The following is a 23,638-nucleotide window of genomic DNA, read 5'->3' on the forward strand; positions in this document are numbered from 1 at the left end:
TGTTGTTAATTTTACGAAAGAGTTCATTTTAAATTTACCCTGTTCGTTCACAAGTCCCAGATATGACCTGCCCATCGGTGTTCAGAAGCACACAAATCAGAAACGGCATTTCACTCCAAATCTTTAATCGTGCGTAGGCACTCCCCCCATCTTCTCTCGGGTACATTTTCCAGTATTTCCAGCTTCTTTTGGAAGCTTTGTGAGCCATAACGATCATTGCCATGTGTACGAGAGCAGTTCACATGCCCCAAGGATCACTATTTCTGGGGGTTTCTGTGCATGTGCGCCGAGCATTCTGGAGAGTGGGTTGCATCATTTTGAAAGTCCCATATTCACGGCCAACTGGGATCCGGCAGTAATTACCATTCATTGCGATTAATCATCGGATAATTTTAATGGAAAAACAGGAACATCTGGGGATTGTTTTCTGATTCGGATCGAATGTAGTGAAACTCCATGTTATGTGGTGAAACTTGCACAGATCTAATGTAAGTTGAAGGAAATGAGGTGAAATAAAGCAAATAATTCCATTGTTATATTCCCTTTATTATGATAACAAACCAACATGAAGCAGATCGTAAATAAACAACCACCCATAAGGAAATAATTTCATATGAATCAAAAATAACCCGAACTTTATACTTCTTGTGAATCTGCGCACGAATCATATTTATTTGAATGAAACCCATAAAACCAGTTGAAGAGTGGATCGGAATGAAGGATTTGAATTTGAACAAACCGTGGAACAAAATGAAATAAACTTTCACCAGAAACAGAACATAATGACCAAAATCAACACAACGAGCAGAACTGCAGGGAATCACTAACATAGTCATCATTATCAACAAATCGATAACATTTTAAAAACAATTTCCCGGGGAATGTTGAACATGTATAGTTTCTGCAAGTCACCGAAACACCACAATTTGCCCACTTCGGAGACCTCGATCTTTGGATGTGCAGAGTTTGGGTCCACACCCAGCGATCGACCATCTGCGGACACGGAGAGATGGGGCATCGGCCTATGTTAGACAAACGGAGAGAAACACGAACACATTTATCTCGTTATAACTCGAGCTCCATTATATATATATATATATATATATATATATATATATATATATATATATATATATATATATATATATATATATATATATATATATATATAGTTACGGCTGTGGAAATTCACCCATTCAGGGTCCGAAGGTGAGATATCTCGAAGTACATGTGTAGTTAGCCCAAACCCGTTGTCGAGAGGGAATTTATGTGATTCATTTGGGCTGTGACGCTTTGAGATAGCCGTTTTTCTGTTCTATCTTTATTTTGAACCAACCACGTCTCAACCGCCATCACACAACAACCAACTTAACCACCACGCCAGCCATCGTCACCAACTACAACCACACTCCGACCCTCAGACAACAACAACAACGCCAACAGTCACGACCTTTACCTTCACAACTCGCTCCCACATCATCGCATCATGCCATTCCCAAACGGCACCATGACCATCAAACCACCACCAAAAACCCTCCACCACCCTCACCTCTCTCTTTCTATGGCCATTCCCGCACCACCTGTGAACACTGAGCGTCGGGCTGTCTTGGGCTCGTTCAGTGATACGCACCGAGCCGCGAGCGCAAATAGCGGCCGTTCCGAGGAAAGTTCGGATCACAAACGCTACACGCAAACTTCTGATCCGTCCAATTAGGAAGCGCGGGGCGGCTTGGCCCCGCCTCCAGGCGCGTCTGTGTGAAATCGAGATATGCAAATTCTAGGATCAGGGGAGGTTCACGCCCACTTTTCCTCCGTCCAATTGGCGAGCGTGGCTCCGCCCCCGAGGTCATCCTGATCCGGATATTTGCATATTGTTTTCTCCTGCCGGCCTATAACAAGGCGAGCGGAAGGCAGAGTTTTTCAGTTTTGGTTGGAGAGTAGAGTCGGTGATCGGTGTGGCAGAGAGTCAGTTTTGGTTGGAGAGCAGAGTCGAGTCGGGTGGCGAAGTCATCGGTGAGGCAGGAAGAGTTGGGTTCTGGAGTCGGCGGAGAAGAGTTGTGGGAAGAGGCCAAGGAGCTCGGGTCCGAGGCGAGAAGGACGGCGGTCGGCGACGAGGTCACGGTGTGAGATCGCTCGTCGCGGGACCCAAGCCAGCCAGCCATTCTCCCTCCCCCAGGGCATCAACAATTCCCCCTTTCCCCCGCGCTGAGATAGTGCAACAAGGGAGCCCCGTTCCCACCCCACTCCAAACGTCGTGCCAACGAAACCCACCAAGGAGCACGGAGTCGGGGCACAGCCACGCGGCCACATCTGCGGCTCGTCCGCCAACGCGTCACGAGGACGCGGGTAGGACGCCCCCAGTCTCGCGGGTCTGGCCGCTCCTTCAGGTCACGTGCACATATTGGCCTACAGGCCCGTCTGCCCCCTTGTCTACGAGGGTGGCTTCTTTCCTTTGCTTTTGAGTAAATGTGTGTTGGCGCCGTCTGTAAAGTAGAACTGTATAAGTGTTGCCGTGTGTGCGCGTAGTCGGTAGTAACTCTGCGTCGTCGTTGCTTTTGTTTTTGTTGCTATATGTGCATTTTGACTGTTTGACTGTATATGTGTGCTTTCCGTGTGCCGGGAAATAAATGTGCTTTGTGTGAACTGTTTTCCCGTTTCACTTCGTCCTTTCTTTATTGACCCTCCATCCTGCTTCACGTAAAGGGTTCGTAGTGGGCTTAATACGCCCAGTAATTAATCGGAACCGTCAAGGCTGACGATAACACCGCTCGGTTATCACTGTAGCACGGAACGGACCGCTTAAGCGGTTCGTGTCCGGGGTCGGCCTGTGGCGTGGTACGATCGCCCGGTCGACCATCCGCGCAGGTACTTAGGTAGATCGAATTTGGCGAGCAACCCTATCCTGCGCGGGTGGGCAATTGGCACGGTCGTGGTGGGGTTAAACCCCCACCCGTGACTAGCTCCCGGCGTTGTTCCGAGAGGGTCACGACTGAATTGTTCGTCTGGTGGGCGACGCGGTCGCGATTCGAGTGACGTGGCCGTCCGCACGCCGGCGGGCGCGAATTCGCAACAATATATATATATATATATATATATATATATATATATATATATATATATATATTGCAGTCAGTAGTGGGGATGTTGTGGGTATGCATGAAGTTTGTTTGTGGTGGGGATAATGTGCACAACGGTGGAGATATGGCAGGCGTGTGCCCAATAGCGGGCATTGGATGGAGAGGAAGGCCATGGAGAGGTTTTTTCTGTGTGTGTGTGTGTATGTGTGTATATGTGTGTATGTGTGTATGTGTGTATGTATGTGTGTATGTGTGTATGTGTGTGTATGTGTGTGTAAGTATGTGTATGTGTGTGTATGTATGTGTATGTGTGTGTATGTATGTGTATGTGTGTGTATGTGTGTGTGTGTATGTGTGTGTATGTATGTGTATGTGTGTGTATGTTTGTGTATGTGTGTGTATGTATGTGTATGTGTGTGTATGTATGTGTATGTGTGTGTATGTGTATGTATGTGTATGTATGTGTGTGTATGTGTGTGTATGTGTATGTATGTGTGTGTATGTGTATGTATGTATGTGTATGTGTGTGTATGTGTGTATGTGTGTGTGTGTGTATGTGTGTGTGTGTGTGTGTGTGTGTGTGGGGGGGGGGGTTTGCAGTTGGCCGGGATGAGGTTGTTGGGTTTGTGGACGCTCCATTTTGTGGCAAGAACCGGAAGAAATAAGATTTTGTGTTGTTTCAGAGAGGTGGGGTGATGACTATTGATTGAATATTGAATGATATTTTGTCTGATCACGCTAGAGGGACACTGGTTGTGGTGCATAAAGCTGTCAACCATGTGGGAAGAATATATTCTGAAGTCTTGAAGGCAAGGTACCATCACCAGAGGATTGGGAATCACCGGTGGTTTGGGGATCGGCGCACGTGGACGGCTGGGTGGCGAGCTCTCCTCCCAATTCTTCGAAAGCTAAGTTTCCTGGACCATTTTCGTTGTTTTGTAGTTTCGTTTTAGTTTCTGTTTTGTTATTCGGGTTTTTCATCAACTTTTCTGTCCCAAATCGTGTCCTGTTGTTTTGAATCATTTGCTTCGTCTCTCGATCTCGGTCAGGCCTACCTGTGATAGTCGCTTGTGTGTGCGCCGTCAGTCTTCTGCCTAGATCTCGCTTCCTTGTTCTCGTTGTTGCTTCTGGACTGTCAGCTTAGTCCTATGTCCCCTTTTCCCCTCTACCCTAAAAATTAAAGCAAGGTGTATCTACTCCTTCACCCCCCAGAAAAATAAAATGTAATACAAATAAATTACCCATAACAGCAACAACTGTAAGGACATCACTTCCTGTGGTTCACAAGATAGTAAACTCGACTGGAACAAAACAAGTGTTTTTTGTGTGTTGTTTTGCGTATTTTGTTATCGTTATTTGTGTTAGGGGCTGTGGAACTGTATTTATAAAGCTTTATTTGTGTTCATAACAGTTTTAGCGGTTATTTGTGTTAGTTTATTGAAAGAAGTAGGGGGAGGCCTCGTGTTAAGTTGAGCGTGAAGTCAGTTGGGGCCGAGGGAGAATGGCGGTGGAAAAGGGTATCAGTGGAGAGCGAAGGAGAAAGGGAGAGGAGTTCATAAAATGTGATAGTTGCTCAATGTGGGCCACATCAAGACAAGGGGAGCAGAGGGTTCTTACTGTTGTAGGAAGTGTGAGGAAATAGCCCACGTGAGGGTAGTGATTACAAGGTTGAAGGAACGGATCGATAAATTTGCAGCAAGTCGCAGAATGTGAGAAATTTGTAGATAATAGTTGGTTACAGATGTGGAGTGAGATTGCTGAGGATATTGGAAGTGGTGAGGGTGCAGCGGGAGCATGCGGTGGTGGATGTGCAGCGGGTGCAGGCAATGGCAGAGGTGCAGGTAGTGGTGGAGGTGTAGCGGGTGCAGGCAGTGGTGGAGGTGCAGCGAGTGTAGGGAGTGGTAAATGTGCAGCAATATAAATTGGTGGACATGAGGTCTGGGAGACAGTTTTTGTGGGTGATCAGATGATTAAATATGTGGATTCTTCATTCTGCAGGAAGTATCGTAGACACAGAATTCTGTGTAGTTTTGAAGGAGCGGGAGTTAGGGACATTGAAGGAAGGGTAAATGATATTGTATCGGGTCATGGCAGGAAGAAGTTGGTTGTGGTACACTGAGGTGCGAATGATGGAGGGAAAGTTTACTCAGAGGTTTTGAAAAATAGATCCAGGATATTGGGTAAGTGGCTGAAAGCAAAGGGTTGTGAGGTCATGTTTTCTGGGATTCTCCCAAGATTAGGAAACAATATGGAAATGATGAGCAGAGCAATGGATGTCAACCAATGCCTGGAAGAATTGTGTAGGGAGGAAGGTTTTACATTTAGGAAGCAGTGGGAATCATTTAGGGGACAAAGGGAGTGTTTCCACAATGATGGCTGCATGTTAAATAGAAAGGGGGCAGAAAGGTTTCCAGTGGGAATTGAGGAAGGAATTCAGGATTTTTTTTTAGGTCAGCGGAGGGTGGGGAAGCTATAAAGGAAGGAACGGATGATGTAATCGGGATTAGTAAGGCCAGGTAGGAAAATAGAATTTCAGGAAGGGAAAAGTTAAATATATTCTATACCAATGCCAGGAATTAAAATAATAAGATGGAAGAGCTTGAAGCCAAAGTAGACAGTGACGAGTACGATATAGTTGCAGTGAGTGAGAGGAGGAGAGTAACTGGATGACAGGATGAGAAGGCTACAAGGTGTATCGGTGTGATAGGAAGGAGAGAATAGGAGGAGGATTAGCAATCTGGGTAAAGGACAACATTGCATTAGAAGAAGGGGTGACATTAAGGAAGGAATAAATGCTGAGGATTCTGTGTGGGTAGAGATTAGAGATTGTAAAAGCAGTAAGGTACTGGGAGGATGCTTTTATAGAGCTCTGGGTGAGAAGGAAGAGGAGGAAGGAGGAGTACATGAAGAATTCAAAAGGGCATGTGGTAAGGGAAGAGTGTTGATTATGGGGGATTTTAACTTGCCAGGGATAGATTGGGTCCAGGAACAAGGAAAGGGAAGAGCGGATGAGGATTTCCTAGTTTTAGTCCAGTTTGGAGATAAGCCCATGAGGGGGAGTGCAGTGTTAGACCTCCTTTTTAGTAACTATCCCAATATGGTGGAGGAGGTGGAGGTTGGAGAGCATTTAGGAGCAAGTGACCATAACATTGTGTGTGCAAAGATTCTGTTGAGGGTTAGAGTTCAGGATAGTAGGGTAAGGCTATTAGATTTCAGGAAGGCAAACCTTGCGGGTATGAGGAGAGAGTTGGGTAATGTAGATTGGGAGACTCTAACAACAGGACAATCATCATCAGAGAAATGGGAAACCTTCAAGGACCAAATGTGCAGAGTGCAGAGTAAGTACATTCCAATGACGTGTAAAACTAGAAGTAGAAAGAGACCAGGGTGGTTGAGCAGTGAGATAAGGAATACTATTAAGGAGAAGCAGAAGGTATTTATTAGGTTTAAAATAACAGGACTGGAGTTATATTTACATCACTATCGGAGTAAATAGAGGCAAGTGAAGAAAATAACTCGGCAAGTCAAAAGAGACTATGAGAAGGACCTGGCAAGGAATATTAAACATAATGACAAGGCTTTATTTATGCCTGCTGTTGGCTTAAAGGTTAGAGTGGTGGGCTTCCGGAAGTTCCAGAAGGACATACAGTAGATGCCATAGAGAGATGTAGATACAGTAGATGCCATAGGACATACAGTAGATGCCAAGCGAGACTCAGCTATGAGGAGCGCTTGAAGGAGACAGGCTTTATTCACTAGAAAGGAGGCGGTTGTGAGGAGATATGATGGAGATGTTTAAGATAATGAAAGGTGTAGATAAAATAAGTGAAGATGAATTAGTCAACAGAGTAGACAGTGACAGAACCAGGGGCCATTGCCTGAGAGTAAAGAACAGGAAAGTTAAGATGGTAGTAATGCAGGGGACTTTCACTCAGAGAGTAGTTAATGCGTGGAATGGTCTCCCTGGAAAGGTAGTTTAAATTATAACAAGAAGCGAATACTTCGATATTGCGCGGCTGGGGGCAGTAAAAATCTAGGTTAAGAATGATGAAACAATTTTGCAGTTATAAAATTTAAATGTAGACACGGTGAATTAGCATGATGGGAAGATTTGTGACATTGGACAAATTTCTATTTATAGCCCTCAGATAAAAGGGACGTACGCGGCCATAAGTGTGACAGAAGACACAGGACAGAATAGCCAATTATAAAGCAGCACGATGTCACCGCGCTATAAAAAAAAAAAAAAAAACGTACGTGCAAAAAAAAAACTCCCAAAAAAAACAATGAAGAACTAGAATGGGCACTCGGTAGAGCGCATACCTTCGCCTCCGCTACTTTTTTGTTCTTGGCATGAGAGTGGGGGGAACAGAACAGTGAACATTTTGGTGTTGGTTTCATGCAAATCGGTTTTGATTTGACCGTGTTATGACAAAAACCGCATATTTTGAAAGGTCGTGACCCCACTGACCTTTGACCCCCAACCGCTAACAAGGGTAATGACGTAATTGTGTCATGTCGCCCATCACAAGATTGGGCAATGAATTCTGAACATTTTGGCATCGGTTGCATGCCAATTAGATCAAAATTGACCGCGCTATGGTAAAAATACGAATTTGACCTTTCCGTGACCTTGACCTTGACCTTTGACCCGATCGCTCCCAAAATCTAATCAAATGTTCCTTGGATAATAACCCATCATCCCACCAAATTTCAAGCGATTTGGTTTAATACTTTCTGAGTTATGCGAATAACACACACACACACACACACACACACACACACACACACACACACACACACACACACACACACACACACACACACACACACACACACACACACACACACACACACACACACACACACACACACACACACACAGCGATCAAAACATAACCTTCGCAACAAAGTTTGTGAAGGTAACGAGAGTTACAATGCTGCGCGTCAACAACTAATGGAACAGGAAAATTATCACTTCCTGCTCAGAAAATCAACTTCCGGCGTCACACAGAATACGATTCAGCACAAAAAACGTCGCTCTTCCACATTAACTCCGCCCACAATTCACCCGGCAATATCCGCCCATATCACACCCAACAATAAGTGTGACAGAAGACACAGGACAGAATAGTCAATTATATAACAGTGCGATGTCGCCGCGCTGTAATTAGATAGGTACTTGGAAGTTATGGAGATAGAGGGGTATGGGGATGTTGATAAGGCTTTTAGGTAGTTTGAGTATTGATGGGTGATTGTGTACGGAGTGCTGTTGGTGGAGGTCTTGTTGAGGGGGGTTGTGTTGCTGATGTTGTGTGTTTTTAACCAAGCCTACGCCTCCTCCCCTGGGGAAAAAAACAAATGTATATATGTGGGGACACTGTATGTGTCTTATAAGTCATCAGTGTTTTCCCAGTGTTGCAAAATGGAATGTGGAATAGATATTCTTGTTTTCTCTGATCAGCTAAAGGAATTGCTTGTGAAATGTCAGACAGCGAGGCCTCCCAGCTCTTAGGGCAAAACAACATGTGGGTGGTGACCAATGAGCACGGGAGAACGTCAAGCTGGTGAAAGATAAGCTGGGAAAGAGGGGCGACCTTTTCCTTTTGCATTCACCACCACTACTATTGAAATAGTAAATGGGTGTACCACAAGTTTAGTCTTGCTTAAAATTTGGGTGCAAACAGTCACATAGGGGTCAGAGTAAAAATGTATATGAACAAAGCTGAAGCTGAGCTTTTCAGAGTTGGTCTATGTGAACGATTGTACGTTCCTAGCCACTCTACATAACACACATATGTTTGATGTGTAATAAACTCTTCTTTACCTTAGATTGGTGTGGACAGAACTCGATCCCAACATGTATATATATATATATATATATATATATATATATATATATATATATATATATATATATATATATATATATATATATATATATATATATATATATATATATATATATATATATATATATATATATATATGTTGTTGTTAGTCTTTCGACTGCTCCCGTTAGGGGTCGCCACAGTGGATCATCCGTTATGATCCGCATACTGATTTGGCATAGGTTTTACACCGGATGCCCTTCCTGACGCAACCCTGGTCGCCACTTACGACACAGGGAAAAGGATTGGGTTTCGCCATGATTCCGGGCTGCCCTACACCCCCCTCATAGCGCGGCCCAGTGCAGAGCTCCCGTCCTCAAGCGATCCTCCAACCCAAGCCTCCGAGTTGCCGGATTGCAGGCGCACCACACTACGCCCGGTGTGTGTGTGTGTGTGTGTGTGTGTGTGTGTGTGTGTGTGTGTGTGTGTGTATGTATGTATATATATATATATATATATATATATATATATATATATATATATATATATATATATATATATATTACAAAAGCTACAAAAACTACAAAAAAACAAACAAACCCCAAAAACACTTCATTAAAAATAAAAAATAAAACATTTTGTGTTTTCTCCTTTGGATCTTGTGTTGATAAATTGTGTTGTTGATGTGGTGCAAACATGATGGGCTGAATGGCCTCCACCTGTGTCTGATTTCCATGTGGTAGAAATATTGGTAAAAGAGGTTTCAATATAATTGTTCCGGTTTTCTCCCAAGCATGTGTGATAGTGAGGAATTTGCAAATTTGCAATTTGACAGTGTATCGAGGAGGGAACATAGCCTAACTTGCTGAAAGTAAATAGGTATATCGGCTTAGTTAGAAGACTCGCTATTTCTTATATTATCAGATTTCACAACAGATTTCGACACTAGTTTAACCCAGATGATATCTGATCTTCAGAACCGAAATAATATTTCGATGATATACTTTAATTAGTCCGTGAGAGGAGATCATGGAAAATTGTATCCGAAAATGCATGAAATCACTCCAAGCTCCCAATTTGAAAACTATAGTACTTACAAAAATGATGTTTTCAGCAATCCGAAGCTATGATGAAGAGGAATTTGATAATATGAGTGAGGAAAGTGAAAACAACTTTATCAGAAAGAAATCGTTGTGGCCTATTCCAAATCAAGACATTGTTGAGCAGGCCAGAAAGCATGGCGGCTTCAGACCCCAGCGAGGTTACCCCGGAAACGCCTTCAGATCCAGAGAGCGAGGTGGCCGAGGATCGCCTGATGCAGGATATAATTAAATAATGCCATTAATTATTTTCAAAAGGAGTGTTTTAATTAACCCAAACACCCAATTTTCACTGTTGCACTTCCTTGGAGTTTTCTTGGTATGTATGCAAGGTTTCAGGCTGCTAGGTTTTATAGTTTTTGAGTGATGGAGGAGACACCCACACACTGACACACACTGACACACACTGACACACACTGACACACACTGACACACACTGACACACACACACACACACACACACACACACACACACACACACACACACACACACACACACACACACACACACAGCCTTTTTTAGTATAGGTTATCCTAATATCCCCAAGTCATGGGGAACATTCCTGTGAAGTTTCCTTTCAATCTGTCCAGCCATTCTGGAGAAGATTTTGAAGGTTTGAGGGTAAATCCAAGATGGCTGCCAGACCATGTGACATATGACGTCATAGTTATCAATCTTTATTTCGCATTGACAGTCGATAATTTCTGTGCAGTTTCACTTCGATCTGTAAAGCTGGAGAAGAAGATTTTTTTTCCTTTCTTGTTTAAAAAAAAAGAAATATGGCTCTAAAACCACATGATGGATGATGTCATTATAATTTTTTCTGTTTTGAAATATTTCCCGAGATGAATCTCAAATTTTCATACTGATCGAATGCAGCATTATATTTGTCGATTTTTGACCGGGATACACCTTCACTGATGACGTCATAGTCAAATCCCTCTTATTCCCCATGAAGATTAGTTGCCAGGTGCCAAGTTTCAATTTTTTCCATCTTTCGGTTTAGGAGATACTGAAGTCCAAAGCTTTTTCCATTTTTCCAACATGGATGCCGTCATATGATGTGACCTATGACGTCATAATTATCATTTAAAAAAAAATTCTGCATCGCGTCTATGGTCAAAATTTTGTGTCAATCTGATAAGCAGTTGCTGAGAAAACAGAGAAAATTTGCATGTACGTACGTACGTTCGGACGGACAACCCGAACACATATGCCACCGGCGACATCCTCAGCAGAGGCATAAAAACATTAAAGGGACAAAACGGGAAAAACATTATGTGTACAAAGTGTTACTACACCTCTCCAGTCCACAGGATGAGCAGGACACTGGGTCCCTACCTCTGCTTGTCATTTCCTTCATTCCTCTTCCTCTCACGTTGCTGGAATTTATTATGTATTGCAGCGATATATTTTTTGATGACCTTCTCCTCCTTCACAGGGTGAAATTTTTTCACAGCATCTGAAACAGAGATTGTAAATGTAAATGGCCTCTGATACACTGAATCATTTTCTACCCTTCTGTGCCTGAAATCCAAAGAATTCTACCCTTCACGTTACATGGAATACTAAAACTTTATCCCTGAATAATGTGTTTTTCGTTTCACATTTATCAATCAGATTCGTGTATGCAGGTATCGGTAGGTATTGGAATATGAACATTTATGAGCTATCCTGCAATATACCCTGGAAGCCATTTAAATACAGTAATCCTGGAAGGCAAACGTCTGATTCGAAACTACTCTGGTTAGTTGGAATAACAGACAACGACACGAACCAAGATGGAGGGTGGAATCAAAAAAAGGATAAACAATGCAAGTGTACTAAATCTTACCCACGATGGCGGAGACCCAATACTCATTCAACTTGCGGTCTTCAGGAGCTTTTGTCCCTTTCCCTTTCCCTGTCCCAGTTAAAGTTTGTGAGGAAAGTTCTTCAGGGGTAAAAACAAGTTCACACAAAATTTCCGTTGTTATCTTGACTTTCTTGCGGTGGAAACGATCCCATTGCGTCTCGGAATTGGTGTTGCCGCCATGTACCAGGTTGCCCTAAAAACGAAAGACATACTCCGTACAGGAAGCAAAACGGATTTACAATTATTTCATATTTATTATTTGTATCCGTGAGTATTTAAAGTAACAGTTTACAATTGCACAAGTTTTCCCAATCAATGCATTCGGTTGAAATTTCAGAATCACGAAGATGAGTCCAGAAAGTCGAGTTGAAATCAACTTGCTTGGGTGTTGGGTTAAAGATGTTTTGAGATATTTACAAGATCCTATAACATTATTGTCGACCTCATAACCAAACACACTGCGTACATCATTAACCGGAATGGCAGCTGCTGCCATTGGACGAGAAGAAGTTGAATGTCGTCCAGCATGTTGTCCATTGATGTTTGTTTCCGCCAATGAAGCTGTCAAACCTTAAATGAATGAAGGAAAGAAAATCCCCAAAAATTAGCAAATAAAATTATTGTGGAAGTGTTACAAGAAACATCTATGCCATATTCGTGGATTCCATCCATCCATCCACCCATTGGGACCATACTCTGTGTAGAGCATTGGTGCTGCTCTAAGCAGTCTCCTTGGGTCTTGGACACAATCCTGGATGGGTCGCCACTCCGACACAGGATACCAGCATGCTGGTACTCATTTTGCCAACCTCGGAAGGATGACAGGCTGAGTCAACCCCACCTGGTATTAATTCAACAGCTGAGAGGGATTTGAACTCAGGATCCAAGGATCCCAAGACCACCACCCTAATCATTAAACCAACACCAGGCATACATTAGTGGATTAACTAACAAAATGTCTTTTACAAAAGTAACGTTTCACACATGTCAATACCATTTCACAACTGTTGTGCTTTGTTTATATCTATACTGTTACGTGCGGCCCCCAAACCTCAAAACGAGTGTTTCTTCAGTGTTCAAAGAGTTAGCATGGCAGACAATAAATACAATTAGTGGTGGAGGGAATGACCTTGATGTGAGGAGTCAATGTACAGTTGTTACGCACCCCAAGTACTTTGTTGGCTCTTTGTGAGCACACCCGATCTGCCAGTAGGAGTGAATCCGCACACCAGCCAGGCGCACTGGATCAATAACCTGGTCTGTGGTCACCGTGTGCTCAATGCAAAAGCTCACGACACCGTACATCCCGCTGTGCCCAGGACTCCACCATTCTGAATAATTTCTAAGGCTCTGTACGCTGCTGGAGCTGGATATCTGGTTCACCTCCAATACCTCCTCCATGTCGCATCTGCTTTTCCTTCTCCCGAACTCTCATCACTTCACTTTTTTATGGCATACTCGCAAGGTCAATCTCGAAGCAAGGTGACACGTTGCCTGAATCCAGAGATCAGCCAAATCTTGACCACTGCTTCAGAGCATTGCTTTCCAATACAAATCTTTCACCCAGTTCGTTCACCTTACCATACGAGTGAAATGCCCCTATTGACCAAAGCATGCAACATCAACACAAGTAATCTCCAAAGTTCTGTTGACAATCCATCTCGATGTCATGATGCCAATGATGTATGCTGATGTCTGTGCACGAATCCTTTCTCCCACATTTACATCGCATTTAATGAATTCACTGTAACTCGAGTTGCCTTTGTCCCCGAATTATCAGAATCATGTCTTTAACACAAAACTTAACATATCCAATCAAATCGGATTTATATAGGATATATATATATATATAAATAAATCCAAAACAATACTAATAAATGTCAGTTTGTGTGTCTCCTCTATAACTCGACAATCATGAAACATAACCGCCTGAAACTTTGCATGCATCCCAAGGGAATTACAAGGAAGTGCAAGAGTGAAAATTGGTTCTTTGGGTTATATTAGATAAAACACCCTTTTTGAAGATAATTAACGGCCTTATTTAATTATATCTTTTTTCAGGTGCTCCTTGGCCACCTTGCTCTCTGGGGTGTTAAGGGGAATCCTGGGTTACCTCGCTGGGGTCTGAAGCCGCCATGTTTTTTTGGCCTGCTCAACCACGCCTTGACTTGGAACAGGCCACAATGATTTAACGATAACGTTTTTTTTTTCACTTTCCTCACTCATATTATCGAATGCCTGTTTATCATAGTTATGAATCGCTGGGTACATTGCAATGCTTATAAAAGCCTGGAGACGCCAGCGTTTGTGGCTTTATTTCATTTCCGCGTATGCAATAACTTCGGAAATGTCTACAACAAAGCTGAATGACAAAATTTAAGCTCCAGAATTGAACGTAGCAGCAGTTCCGAATGCTAAAAAAGTGTTCATTTGTCCAATTCTGACATATTTGACATTTTGTGTATCCCGGGAGGTGGATGTGTAACATCATGGTTCGGTGATTGCTGATCATGTGCGAAGCGAGCTGTTTCTTATCAACCGTTTTGGTGGACTGCTTGAGCCACTTGGCGAGTGCACCACATTATTCGCACTGTCACTAAATACTGTATGTCGATCGACTTGAACAAAGGTCATGGCCACTCGTGTGCATTGGCCACATGTTGTTCTGCAGCACAACATGCATGACTGGCTCGCTGAAAATGTGAAATTTTATTTTCCATGACGGTTCCCCTTTTTGTACGTTCTTCCATTACATGACCCGTCACTTCGGCATCGATAAATACAAATAAAAATGAAAACGTTTTTATATATTTCTTCAACTATTTTGTGGATTGCTTGGTAAAAGCCAAGCTGTTGGCGTGCTTTCTTCAAGCTTCAATCAATAGCAATACCGTGGTTCGATCCCGAAAGAAGGAAGGCAACAGATATTATGTGATCACAATGAGTAAAAAATGTTTTCAGTTATGAAGTAATGAATCGCCACATCATGGCAGGTAGCCCGAGCGGTATGCATGCTCACTCTAAGTTGTCTAGCCTGGGTTTGATTCCAAACCCAGCTCTAAACTGTCATCCTGGTGTTTCACAGGCAGAGCGATTCATCAGTGTGTGTGCTGTCTCTCGGATGGATGTTAAACTGGGTGTCTCATCTGCTGGAATCCCTCTTTCTCACCCCTCTCCCTCTCTCACTCCTCTGCCTCCTTTGCTTTTCTCACCCCTATCCCACCCCTCTCCCTCTTTCTGACCCCACCCTCCCCTCCTTCCCCCTCTGTTGAGGGGACTGTAGCATGTAAGAATCAGATTCTGAGTGAGCCAACTGGAGGAGTGCAAAGGTTGCTGCATGTACGAGCATGCATGCATGCAGGTAGACCTTTGCCAGGAAGATGGCATGGTTTCAAAATATTCACGTGTGTGTGTGTGTGTGTGTGTGTGTGTGTGTGTGTGTGTGTGTGTGTGTGTGTGTGTGTGTGTGTGTGTGTGTGTGTGTGTGTTATTCATTATCTCTATATACGGGTTTCAGAAGGTGGAACAGAGTCCTCCGAGATCTCAAAGTATCCACCCTCGTTTTGGTAAGGATCATCACGAATCATGGACCAAGGTGTGAAGTTTTGTTCTCAAAGTTTTGTTCCAATGGTTCTTTTGAGGATCTTCACTGAGCCCCAGACAGCTTCCAACTGTAGTTCATTTGCAGTAATATTCCCAGGGCTGGTTTTTAATATCTCTGTCAGGTTCTTCTTCATCATCATCATTCCCATTGCTTCAATGATCTCTGGTACAATTTCCGATCTCTTCAACTTCCAGGGTCTTTTCACTTCTTTTGGGATTCTTGGTATTTAGTCACTTTCTTGATTTCTGCATTGTTGAGGCCAAAATCGCTGGGTACTGAAACGTGTGTGTGTGTGTGTGTGTGTGTGTGTGTGTGTGTGTGTGTGTGTGTGTGTGTGTGTGTGTGTGAGTGTGTGTGTGTGAGTGTGTGTGTGTGTGTTCTGTTCAGTCAGAAAGCAAAACACATCACTCTCTTTGCGAATGCCACCCTCCTCCCCTCACATTTGTCTGCCCCCCCCCCACCACACCCCACTCTCACTGTCTCTCTCACTTGTCTGTCTCTGTCTCTCTCACACCCATCCCTCCTACAGTGTCACCCATCCCCCTACAGTGTACAGAAACGTTTGGTGATGCGTCGCTCTCCCCACCTCCCCCCCCTTCCTCACTCTTCTCCTCTTCCTAGCACCCTCTTCCTCACCCCCCCCTTGCTTCTCCTCCCTCCTCTCCCCTCCGCCACCCTCCCTGCGCTTTCCCTCCCACACTTTCTCCCCTCACCCTTAATATCCCCATCAGTAAAGCGAGGGGTTGTATTTGCTAGTCTAAAATATTGCCAAACTCAGCTTGATGACCAGAGACATGGTGATTCGTGTATGAAATCAATGTTTTGATAAACAGGTCCATGTGGTAAGACTGTTTAATACTACACGTACAACCTTGCTAAACAGAGACAAAAAGCTACTTTGATTTGTGCTTAAAGCATTCCGAAATGACTCACTTTCCATTTGGACTTGCTCCCGGTTTCTCAGTTCGGCATTTTCTGCTCTTAAGTTGGCAACCTCCTCCCGCAGGCTCGCCAATTCATCATGATGAACCACCTGTCAACAACACCAAAAAAATGACCATCTTGCACAGAATAGGTGCTCTTCGATTTGGTAGACATTCTGTGGAACATTTCTTTGAACTCTCAAGAGATATTCCGCTCTGTATAATTGATTAGGGGTTCTGTGTAACAATTTAAATTTATAAAAGAACACGAGGTCGTATTTCTAAAAAAAAAAATCGCATAAAATCATCAACATTCATCAAATTGACTTGAAATTTCAACAGGCTTCGCATCTTGGGCCGCTGAATTAGATCACCAAAATCAGACCGACCGAGTTCGCCTTTTTGACATGTCAATGGTTTCCATGACAACAATTTCACCCTGTTATAATCAAATGGGCCTTTTGTGAATTTATTATTCACACCTCTAAGACCACAATTATAAAAAAGTATTCACCAAATTTGTTTTGCACAACATTCCATCATGTCAAACACTTGATGGGCCAAATTTTCCGATTTAGCAAATTGCTGTTTCCATGGCAACTATTGTTTATTGGATTTCACAGGTGTTGTGCACTGCAACACATCGTGTGTGTGTGTGTGTGTGTGTGTGTGTGTGTGTGTGTGTGTGTGTGTGTGTGTGTGTGTGTGTGTGTGTGTGTGTGTGTGTGTGTGTGTGTGTGTGTGTGTGTGTGTGTGTGTGATTCTGAAGTACCTACACCCAAATGTTGAGGCTTCTTGGTGCTGCGATTCAGCCATGAAAGAGTAATGTACAAGTGCACAAACAAACACCTGAAAGAGGGGACATTCCCTTCAGTCCTTTTTAAAAAAAAATCCTGATATCCTTTTCGTCCTTTTAAGACCCTATTGACACTTTACACCCTTGAGACCCCTTAAGACCCTTTAGACCCAAACTTATATTGGAACGTACCCTTTGGACCTTTAGACCTTTAGAGGGGAAGGCGAGTGGAGTACACAGAGATGAACGTGCCACAGACATTTCAATAGTTAATTTCAAATAGATTTCTGAGAAACAACACAGTGTTCGTTATTTCACTTAAATACGTTAAAAAAAAACAAAACAAAAAACTTCTTTATTTAACTCTATATGAATATGGGACAACAATGAGGAAGATGAACTCCAATGTGAATGATGCTATCGTAACCTGGTAAGGATACTCTAAATTCATACCGATGAGAGATTAACCCAGAAGCGTACCTGTTCATTGAGAGATGGAGTGAGCAAGTGGAGGAGTGAAGATGATTTTGGGTAAAATGTTAGTTTTGTTTCCACTTGAACAACTAAATAAATAAACATTACATCACTCTCTCCACTCTCCCTAAACAACTATCCACACTTCTCATCCACCTTTTTCATCTGAAAAGTGTGACATGTTGAGGGTACTGAAGCACAGTTCAATTTAAAGACACATTCAGGTTCTGAAGAACTTTCGAACCTGAATGTGGGTTTATGTTTGTGGCAAATACAATCTCTGATTCAGGTTCTCCCGGCTTCACGAGTTTGCGTCCTTTCTCTTTATGGGGCGTCACGTGTTTCTCACAGCACAGGATCTCGCACGGTACGCACCGCATGGCGGGTTCTTTATTACAAACCTCATCGTTAGGACGTTCGTTCGGAGTGGAGGCCATTTCTTCAGGAACAGAGATGTGGAACCTGCAGGGCAGAAGGGCAGAAGGGTGAGGAGTGTGGAGGAGAATCATGGGGCGCACACAGGAAGGAGCATGACCAGGGTGTTATTTATTTGTTACTTGTGAAAATCAAAGACTTTTCAATTACAGTATATTGGTTGGTCTTGTTTGTTATTCTGTCTGTCTGTCTGTCTGTCTGTCTGTCTGTCTGTCTGTCTGTCTGTCTGTCTGTCTGTCTGTCTGTCTGTCTGTCTGTCTGTCTGTCTGTCTGTTTGTTTGAATGTCACTCGCCTACAGATCACAATTTTAAACCGATCTTCACGAAACTTCACCGCATGGTAGAGTTCGTCAGAAGCAAGAAGCCGATTGTTTATTTAGTGGAAAAAGGTCAAAAATAGTCAAAAGGCCAACAAATTTGTCGAATTTCTAAAATCCTCAATTCTAATCCGATTAACTTGAAATTTGAAGAGCATTTGCACATCAGGTCCCTGATTTCAACCACCTATTAATTTTTAAGTAAACATAAGTGAAAAGTTCAAAATAGGCCAAAAGGCCAATTTGGGCCAACTTTTTGAAAATCTTCAATTTTCATCCGATTGACATGAAATTTGAAGAGCATTTACACATCACGTTGCTGAATTCAACCACCTATTAATTTTGAGGTTACCATAGGCCAAAAGGTCAACATAGACCAAAAGGTCAACATAGGCCAAATTTCTAAAATCCACAATATTAATCTGATTAACTTGAAATTTGAAGAGCATTTGCATATCAGGTTGCTGAATTCAACCACCTATTAATTTTGAGGTAAACATAGGCCAAAAGTTCAAAATAGGCCAAAAGGCCAATTTGGGACAACTTTTCGAAAATCTTCAATTTTCATCCGATTGACGTGAAATTTGAAGAGCATTTGCTTTCCGGTCGCTGAATTCAACCACCCATTAATTTTGAGGTCACCATAGGCCAAAAGGTCAACATAGACCAAATTTTGAAATTTTAATCTGATTAACTTGAAATTTGAAGAGCATTTGCATATCAGGTTGCTGAATTCAACCACCTATTAATTTTGAGGTAATCATAGGCCTTAAGGTCAAAATAGGCCAAAAGGCAAAATTTTCTAAAATCCTCAGTTTTCATCAGATTGACTTAAATTTGAAAAGGATTTACATATCAGGTCAATGAATTGAACCACCAATTATTTTTGAAGTCAACATGGACCAAAAGGTCTACAGGACTGTACCTGTAGACTGCACAACTACAGGACTGTACAACATAGACCTGTAGACCAAAAGGTCTACAGGACACAATGCAGGACTGACCTATTTGGTCTTTGATTTGATTTGAATTGAATTTATTTCAATCCCATTTTAAATTCAATTGAATAATAATAATAATAAAAGAACGCCATGGATCAGGGTCAGGTGTCCAATCAAAGCAGATTGCATCAAAGCGGGACGTCTTGGTACCCGGTCTAAAAAAATTGATGACTTCAAGTCACGTGATTTGGCAGCAATAATGTTTTTTGTTTTTTAAACCTTCCAAAATCTCTGAAATTGCTGAACAGATCAAGGCGAAACTTTACACATATGACTGCCTATCCATGAGGAACAAAAGGTTCACACATATGACATCGTAGGTCACATGGTATGGCAGCCATATTGAATTTACCCAAAAACCAATGAAATAATCTTCTTCTCCAGAACTGCTGGACAGATTGAGGGGAAACTGCACACAAATGTTCCCCAAGCATTGGTTGTACAAGTTTGTTAAGGAATAATGGATAGGTCACATGGTTTGGCAGCCATATTCGATTGAAGAAATTTGGCAGCCATATTGGAAGATTTTTTTTTCTTTTTTTTTTTGAATAAGGCTCACTTGGCTGCACCTCAAGGGGTTTGAGGGTAGAGGGGTAGGAGCTGAAATGCAAATCCTATCAAGGTTCCTCCTGATGACTTCATCTTTGCTTTTTGCTTGTTCAGGTTCCTTCTGATGATTCCAATGCAGGAATGTACCACCGATTTGGTCTTTCATTTGATTTGAATTGAATTTATTTCAATCCCATTCTAAATTCAATTGAATAATAATTTTTTTAAACGTCATGGGTCATGGTCAGGTGTCCAATCAAAGCAGGTTGCATCAAAGCAGAACATATCCAGTCATCACTGCCAGCAGTTAAAAGTGGCAGTTCTAATTATGTCTCTTATTAATTATGTCACACACCAAGAAACAAACGCCACACAAAATACACCACACAAAACTACACAAACACCACACAAAACAAGTGCTCAACCTCTGATTGCTCTTTCTCGTTTAAGTTGTTTTGTTTTTTTCACCTCCCCATTGGTTATGTTTTCACCCCTTCTGTTTGGCAGCAGGATATATCAAAAATTTATGGATGGATTCTGGCAAAACTTGGTGGACAAAACCATGATATTTTTTTTCCCCAATAAACCACCTCCCACCTCTCACAAAATATTGCTTCTGTATCCATCTTGTCCACCCCTTGCATTCACCCCAACCCTTCATCGTTACCCTGATCTCTTGTTTGTCAGTCTCCATCTATTTTCTCCCTCTGCCCTGCTATTAGCATTTTCCCCTTCTTCTTCTGCTGTTCCTTTTGTTATGTTGCTTCCTGATCAGTTCTGTGTTCGTGCTCTTCCACGAGCCTTGAGGATGTACAACAACAAAAACTATTACACAACATAGTTATGTGATCTGTTTGAGAAGAACAATAATTGAGTGCCCATCTGGATGGGCCGATCAGTTGGTGCTCGACAATGGGACAGCATTTATCATTTGGTGCTGCATACTTTGACTAGTATCTGTTGTCAATCCAATACAACAACAGTTCACAAATTCTTTTCCAAGCAGCATCGAGGAAAACTGCCCAAAAGCCGACATAAACCTTGTCATAATCGAAAAATCTATCAAAAACTTTGATGAAACATTATTTTGTGAAAGCATTATTTTTCACGAAAATTGGGCAACAAGCAAATACAACCTATCGCTTCATTGATGGGAATAACAAGGGGGAGGGGGGAGCAAGAGGGAGAGGAGTAGGGAGAGGAGTCGGGAGAGATGGGGGAGGGGAAGGATAGTTGAGGGGATGGCTGGATGGAAGGATGGAGGGTAGGTGGAGAGGAAGAGAGGGGTCAGAGAGAGGGAGAGAGGGATGGGGTGCGTGAGGCAGAGGGAGAGAGAGAGAGAGGCAGAGGGTTGAGAGAGGGAGAGATGGGAAAGAGTGGAGGGGAGAGTGTGGAGGGGGAGAGGAGAGGAGAGGGGTGAGATTCTGGCAGATATGACACCCAGATTATGCCTGGTGTTGGTTTCATGGTTAGGGTGGTGGGCTTGGGATCCTTGGTTCTTGAGTGTAAATCCTGCTCAGCTGTTGAATTAATACCAGGTGAGAATGTCTCAGCCTGTCATCCTTCTGAGGTCGGTAAAAATGAGTACCAGCTTTCTGGTATCCTGCGTCAGAGTGGCGACCTGTCGAGGATTGTGTCCAGGATTAGCCCAGGAGAGTGCGAAAGCAGCACCAATGTTCTGCACAGATGATGATCCCAATAGATGCATAAATTTATGACACCCAGATGAACGTCGATCTGAGAGATGGCAGACAGACTGATGAATCACCCTGCGTGTGAAACACGGGGATGACAGTTTATCGCTGGGTCATCCCTCACACTTCCTCTCTCCCCCATTCACACCCCCCCCATTCTCTCTCCCTCTCTCTTTCACCCCTCTCCCTCTCTCCCACCCCTCTCTCTGTCACTCTCCCTCCCACCCTCTCTCCCTCCTCACCCTCTCTCCCACCCTCTCCTTCTCCCTCTCTCCAAGCCTCTCCCTCTCCCTCTCTCCCACCCTCTCCTTCTCTCTCTCCCTCACCCCTCTCTCTCTCTCTCCTCACCCCTCTCTCCCTCTCCTCACCCCTCTCTCTCTCTCTCCTCACCCCTCTCTCTCTCTCTCCTCACCCCTCTCTCTCTCTCTCCTCTCCCCTCTCTCTCTCTCTCCTCACCCCTCTCTCTCTCTCTCTCTCTCTCTCTCTCTCTCTCTCTCTCTCTCTCTCTCTCTCTCTCCCCACCCCTCTCCCTGTCCCACTCTCTCTCCCTCTCTCTCTCCCTCTCTCTCTCTCTCTCTCCCTCTCCCACCCCTCTCCCTGTCTCACTCTCTCTCTCTCTCTCTCTCTCTCTCTCTCCCACCCCTCTCCCTCTCTCTCTCTCTCTCCCACCCCTCTCCCTCTCTCTCTCTCTCTCTCCCACCCCTCTCCCTCTCTCTCTCTCCCACCCCCCCCTCTCTCTCACGGTCTCTCCCATCCTCTCTCTCACGGTCTCTCCCATCCTCTCTCTCACGGTCTCTCCCATCCTCTCTCTCACGGTCTCTCCCATCCTCTCTCTCACGGTCTCTCCCATCCTCTCTCTCACGGTCTCTCCCATCCTCTCTCTCACGGTCTCTCCCATCCTCTCTCTCACGGTCTCTCCCATCCTCTCTCTCACGGTCTCTCCCATCCTCTCTCTCACGGTCTCTCCCATCCTCTCTCTCACGGTCTCTCCCATCCTCTCTCTCACCCTCTCTCTCTCCCACCCTCTCCCTCTCTCCCACTCTCTCTCTCCCACTCTCCCACTCTCTCTCTCCCACCCCTCTCCCACTCTCTCCCTCTCTCCCACCCCTCTCCCTCTCTCCCTCTCTCCCACCCCTCTCCCACCCCTCTCCCACCCCTCTCCCTCTCTCTCTCTCTCTCTCTCCCACCCCTCTCCCTCTCTCTCTCTCTCCCACCCCTCCCTCTCTCTCACGGTCTCTCCCATCCTCTCTCTCACGGTCTCTCCCATCCTCTCTCTCACGGTCTCTCCCATCCTCTCTCTCACGGTCTCTCCCATCCTCTCTCTCACGGTCTCTCCCATCCTCTCTCTCACGGTCTCTCCCATCCTCTCTCTCACGGTCTCTCCCATCCTCTCTCTCACGGTCTCTCCCATCCTCTCTCTCACCCTCTCTCCCATCCTCTCTCTCACCCTCTCTCCCATCCTCTCTCTCACCCTCTCTCTCACCCTCTCCCTCTCTCTCTCTCTCTCCCACCCTCTCCCTCTCTCTCTCTCTCTCTCTCTCCCACTCTCCCACTCTCTCTCTCCCACTCTCCCACTCTCTCCCTCTCTCCCACCCCTCTCCCTCTCTCCCACCCCTCTCCCACCTCTCTCCCTCTCTCCCACCCCTCTCCCTCTCTCCCACCCCTCTCCCTCTCTCCCACGCCTCTCTCTCCCTCACATCTCCCTCTCTCCAACCCCTCTCCCTCTCTCCCCCCCATGCCTCTCCCTCTCTCCCACCCCTCTCCCTCTCTCCCACCCCTCTCCCTCTCTCCCACCCCTCTCCCTCTCTCCCACCCCTCTCCCTTTCTCCCACCCCTCTCCCTCTCTCCCTCTCCCTCTCTCTCTTTCTCTTTCCCTCTCCCACTCTCTCTCCCACCCCTCTCCCTCTTTCTCTTTATCCCACCCCTCTTTCCGCTCTCTCTCCCACCCCTCTCTTCTCCAAGATGCGCTTTGAGAACCCAT

At 44.2% G+C, this 23,638-nt stretch overlaps 1 protein-coding gene across 4 annotated transcripts in view; it reads right to left on the reverse strand.

Annotated features, from left to right (window-relative positions):
- Positions 1–525: 525 nt before the first annotated feature.
- Positions 526–23,638, reverse strand: part of LOC147033637 (uncharacterized) — a 45,258-nt gene continuing 22,145 nt past the window's right edge. For 3 of the 4 annotated variants that reach the window (XM_085871711.1, XM_085871712.1, XM_085871714.1), the window contains exons 2-7: positions 18,063–18,123; positions 16,402–16,501; positions 12,331–12,434; positions 11,844–12,057; positions 11,351–11,471; positions 526–993 (exon numbers count right to left, since the gene is read on the reverse strand). In XM_085871711.1, the coding sequence (XP_085727837.1) occupies positions 909–993; positions 11,351–11,471; positions 11,844–12,057; positions 12,331–12,434; positions 16,402–16,501; positions 18,063–18,123 (685 nt within the window). In that variant the 3' untranslated portion in view covers positions 526–908. Of the gene's footprint in view, positions 994–11,310; positions 11,472–11,843; positions 12,058–12,330; positions 12,435–16,401; positions 16,502–18,062; positions 18,124–23,638 lie in introns of all 4 variants that reach the window. The other variant, XM_085871713.1, reaches the window with a different exon arrangement.

Source organism: Eptatretus burgeri, chromosome 2 (genome assembly GCF_056783735.1).
Source record: "Eptatretus burgeri isolate ZD-2024b chromosome 2, Ebu_testis_v1, whole genome shotgun sequence".
In the NCBI taxonomy this organism is placed as follows: domain Eukaryota; kingdom Metazoa; phylum Chordata; class Myxini; order Myxiniformes; family Myxinidae; genus Eptatretus; species Eptatretus burgeri.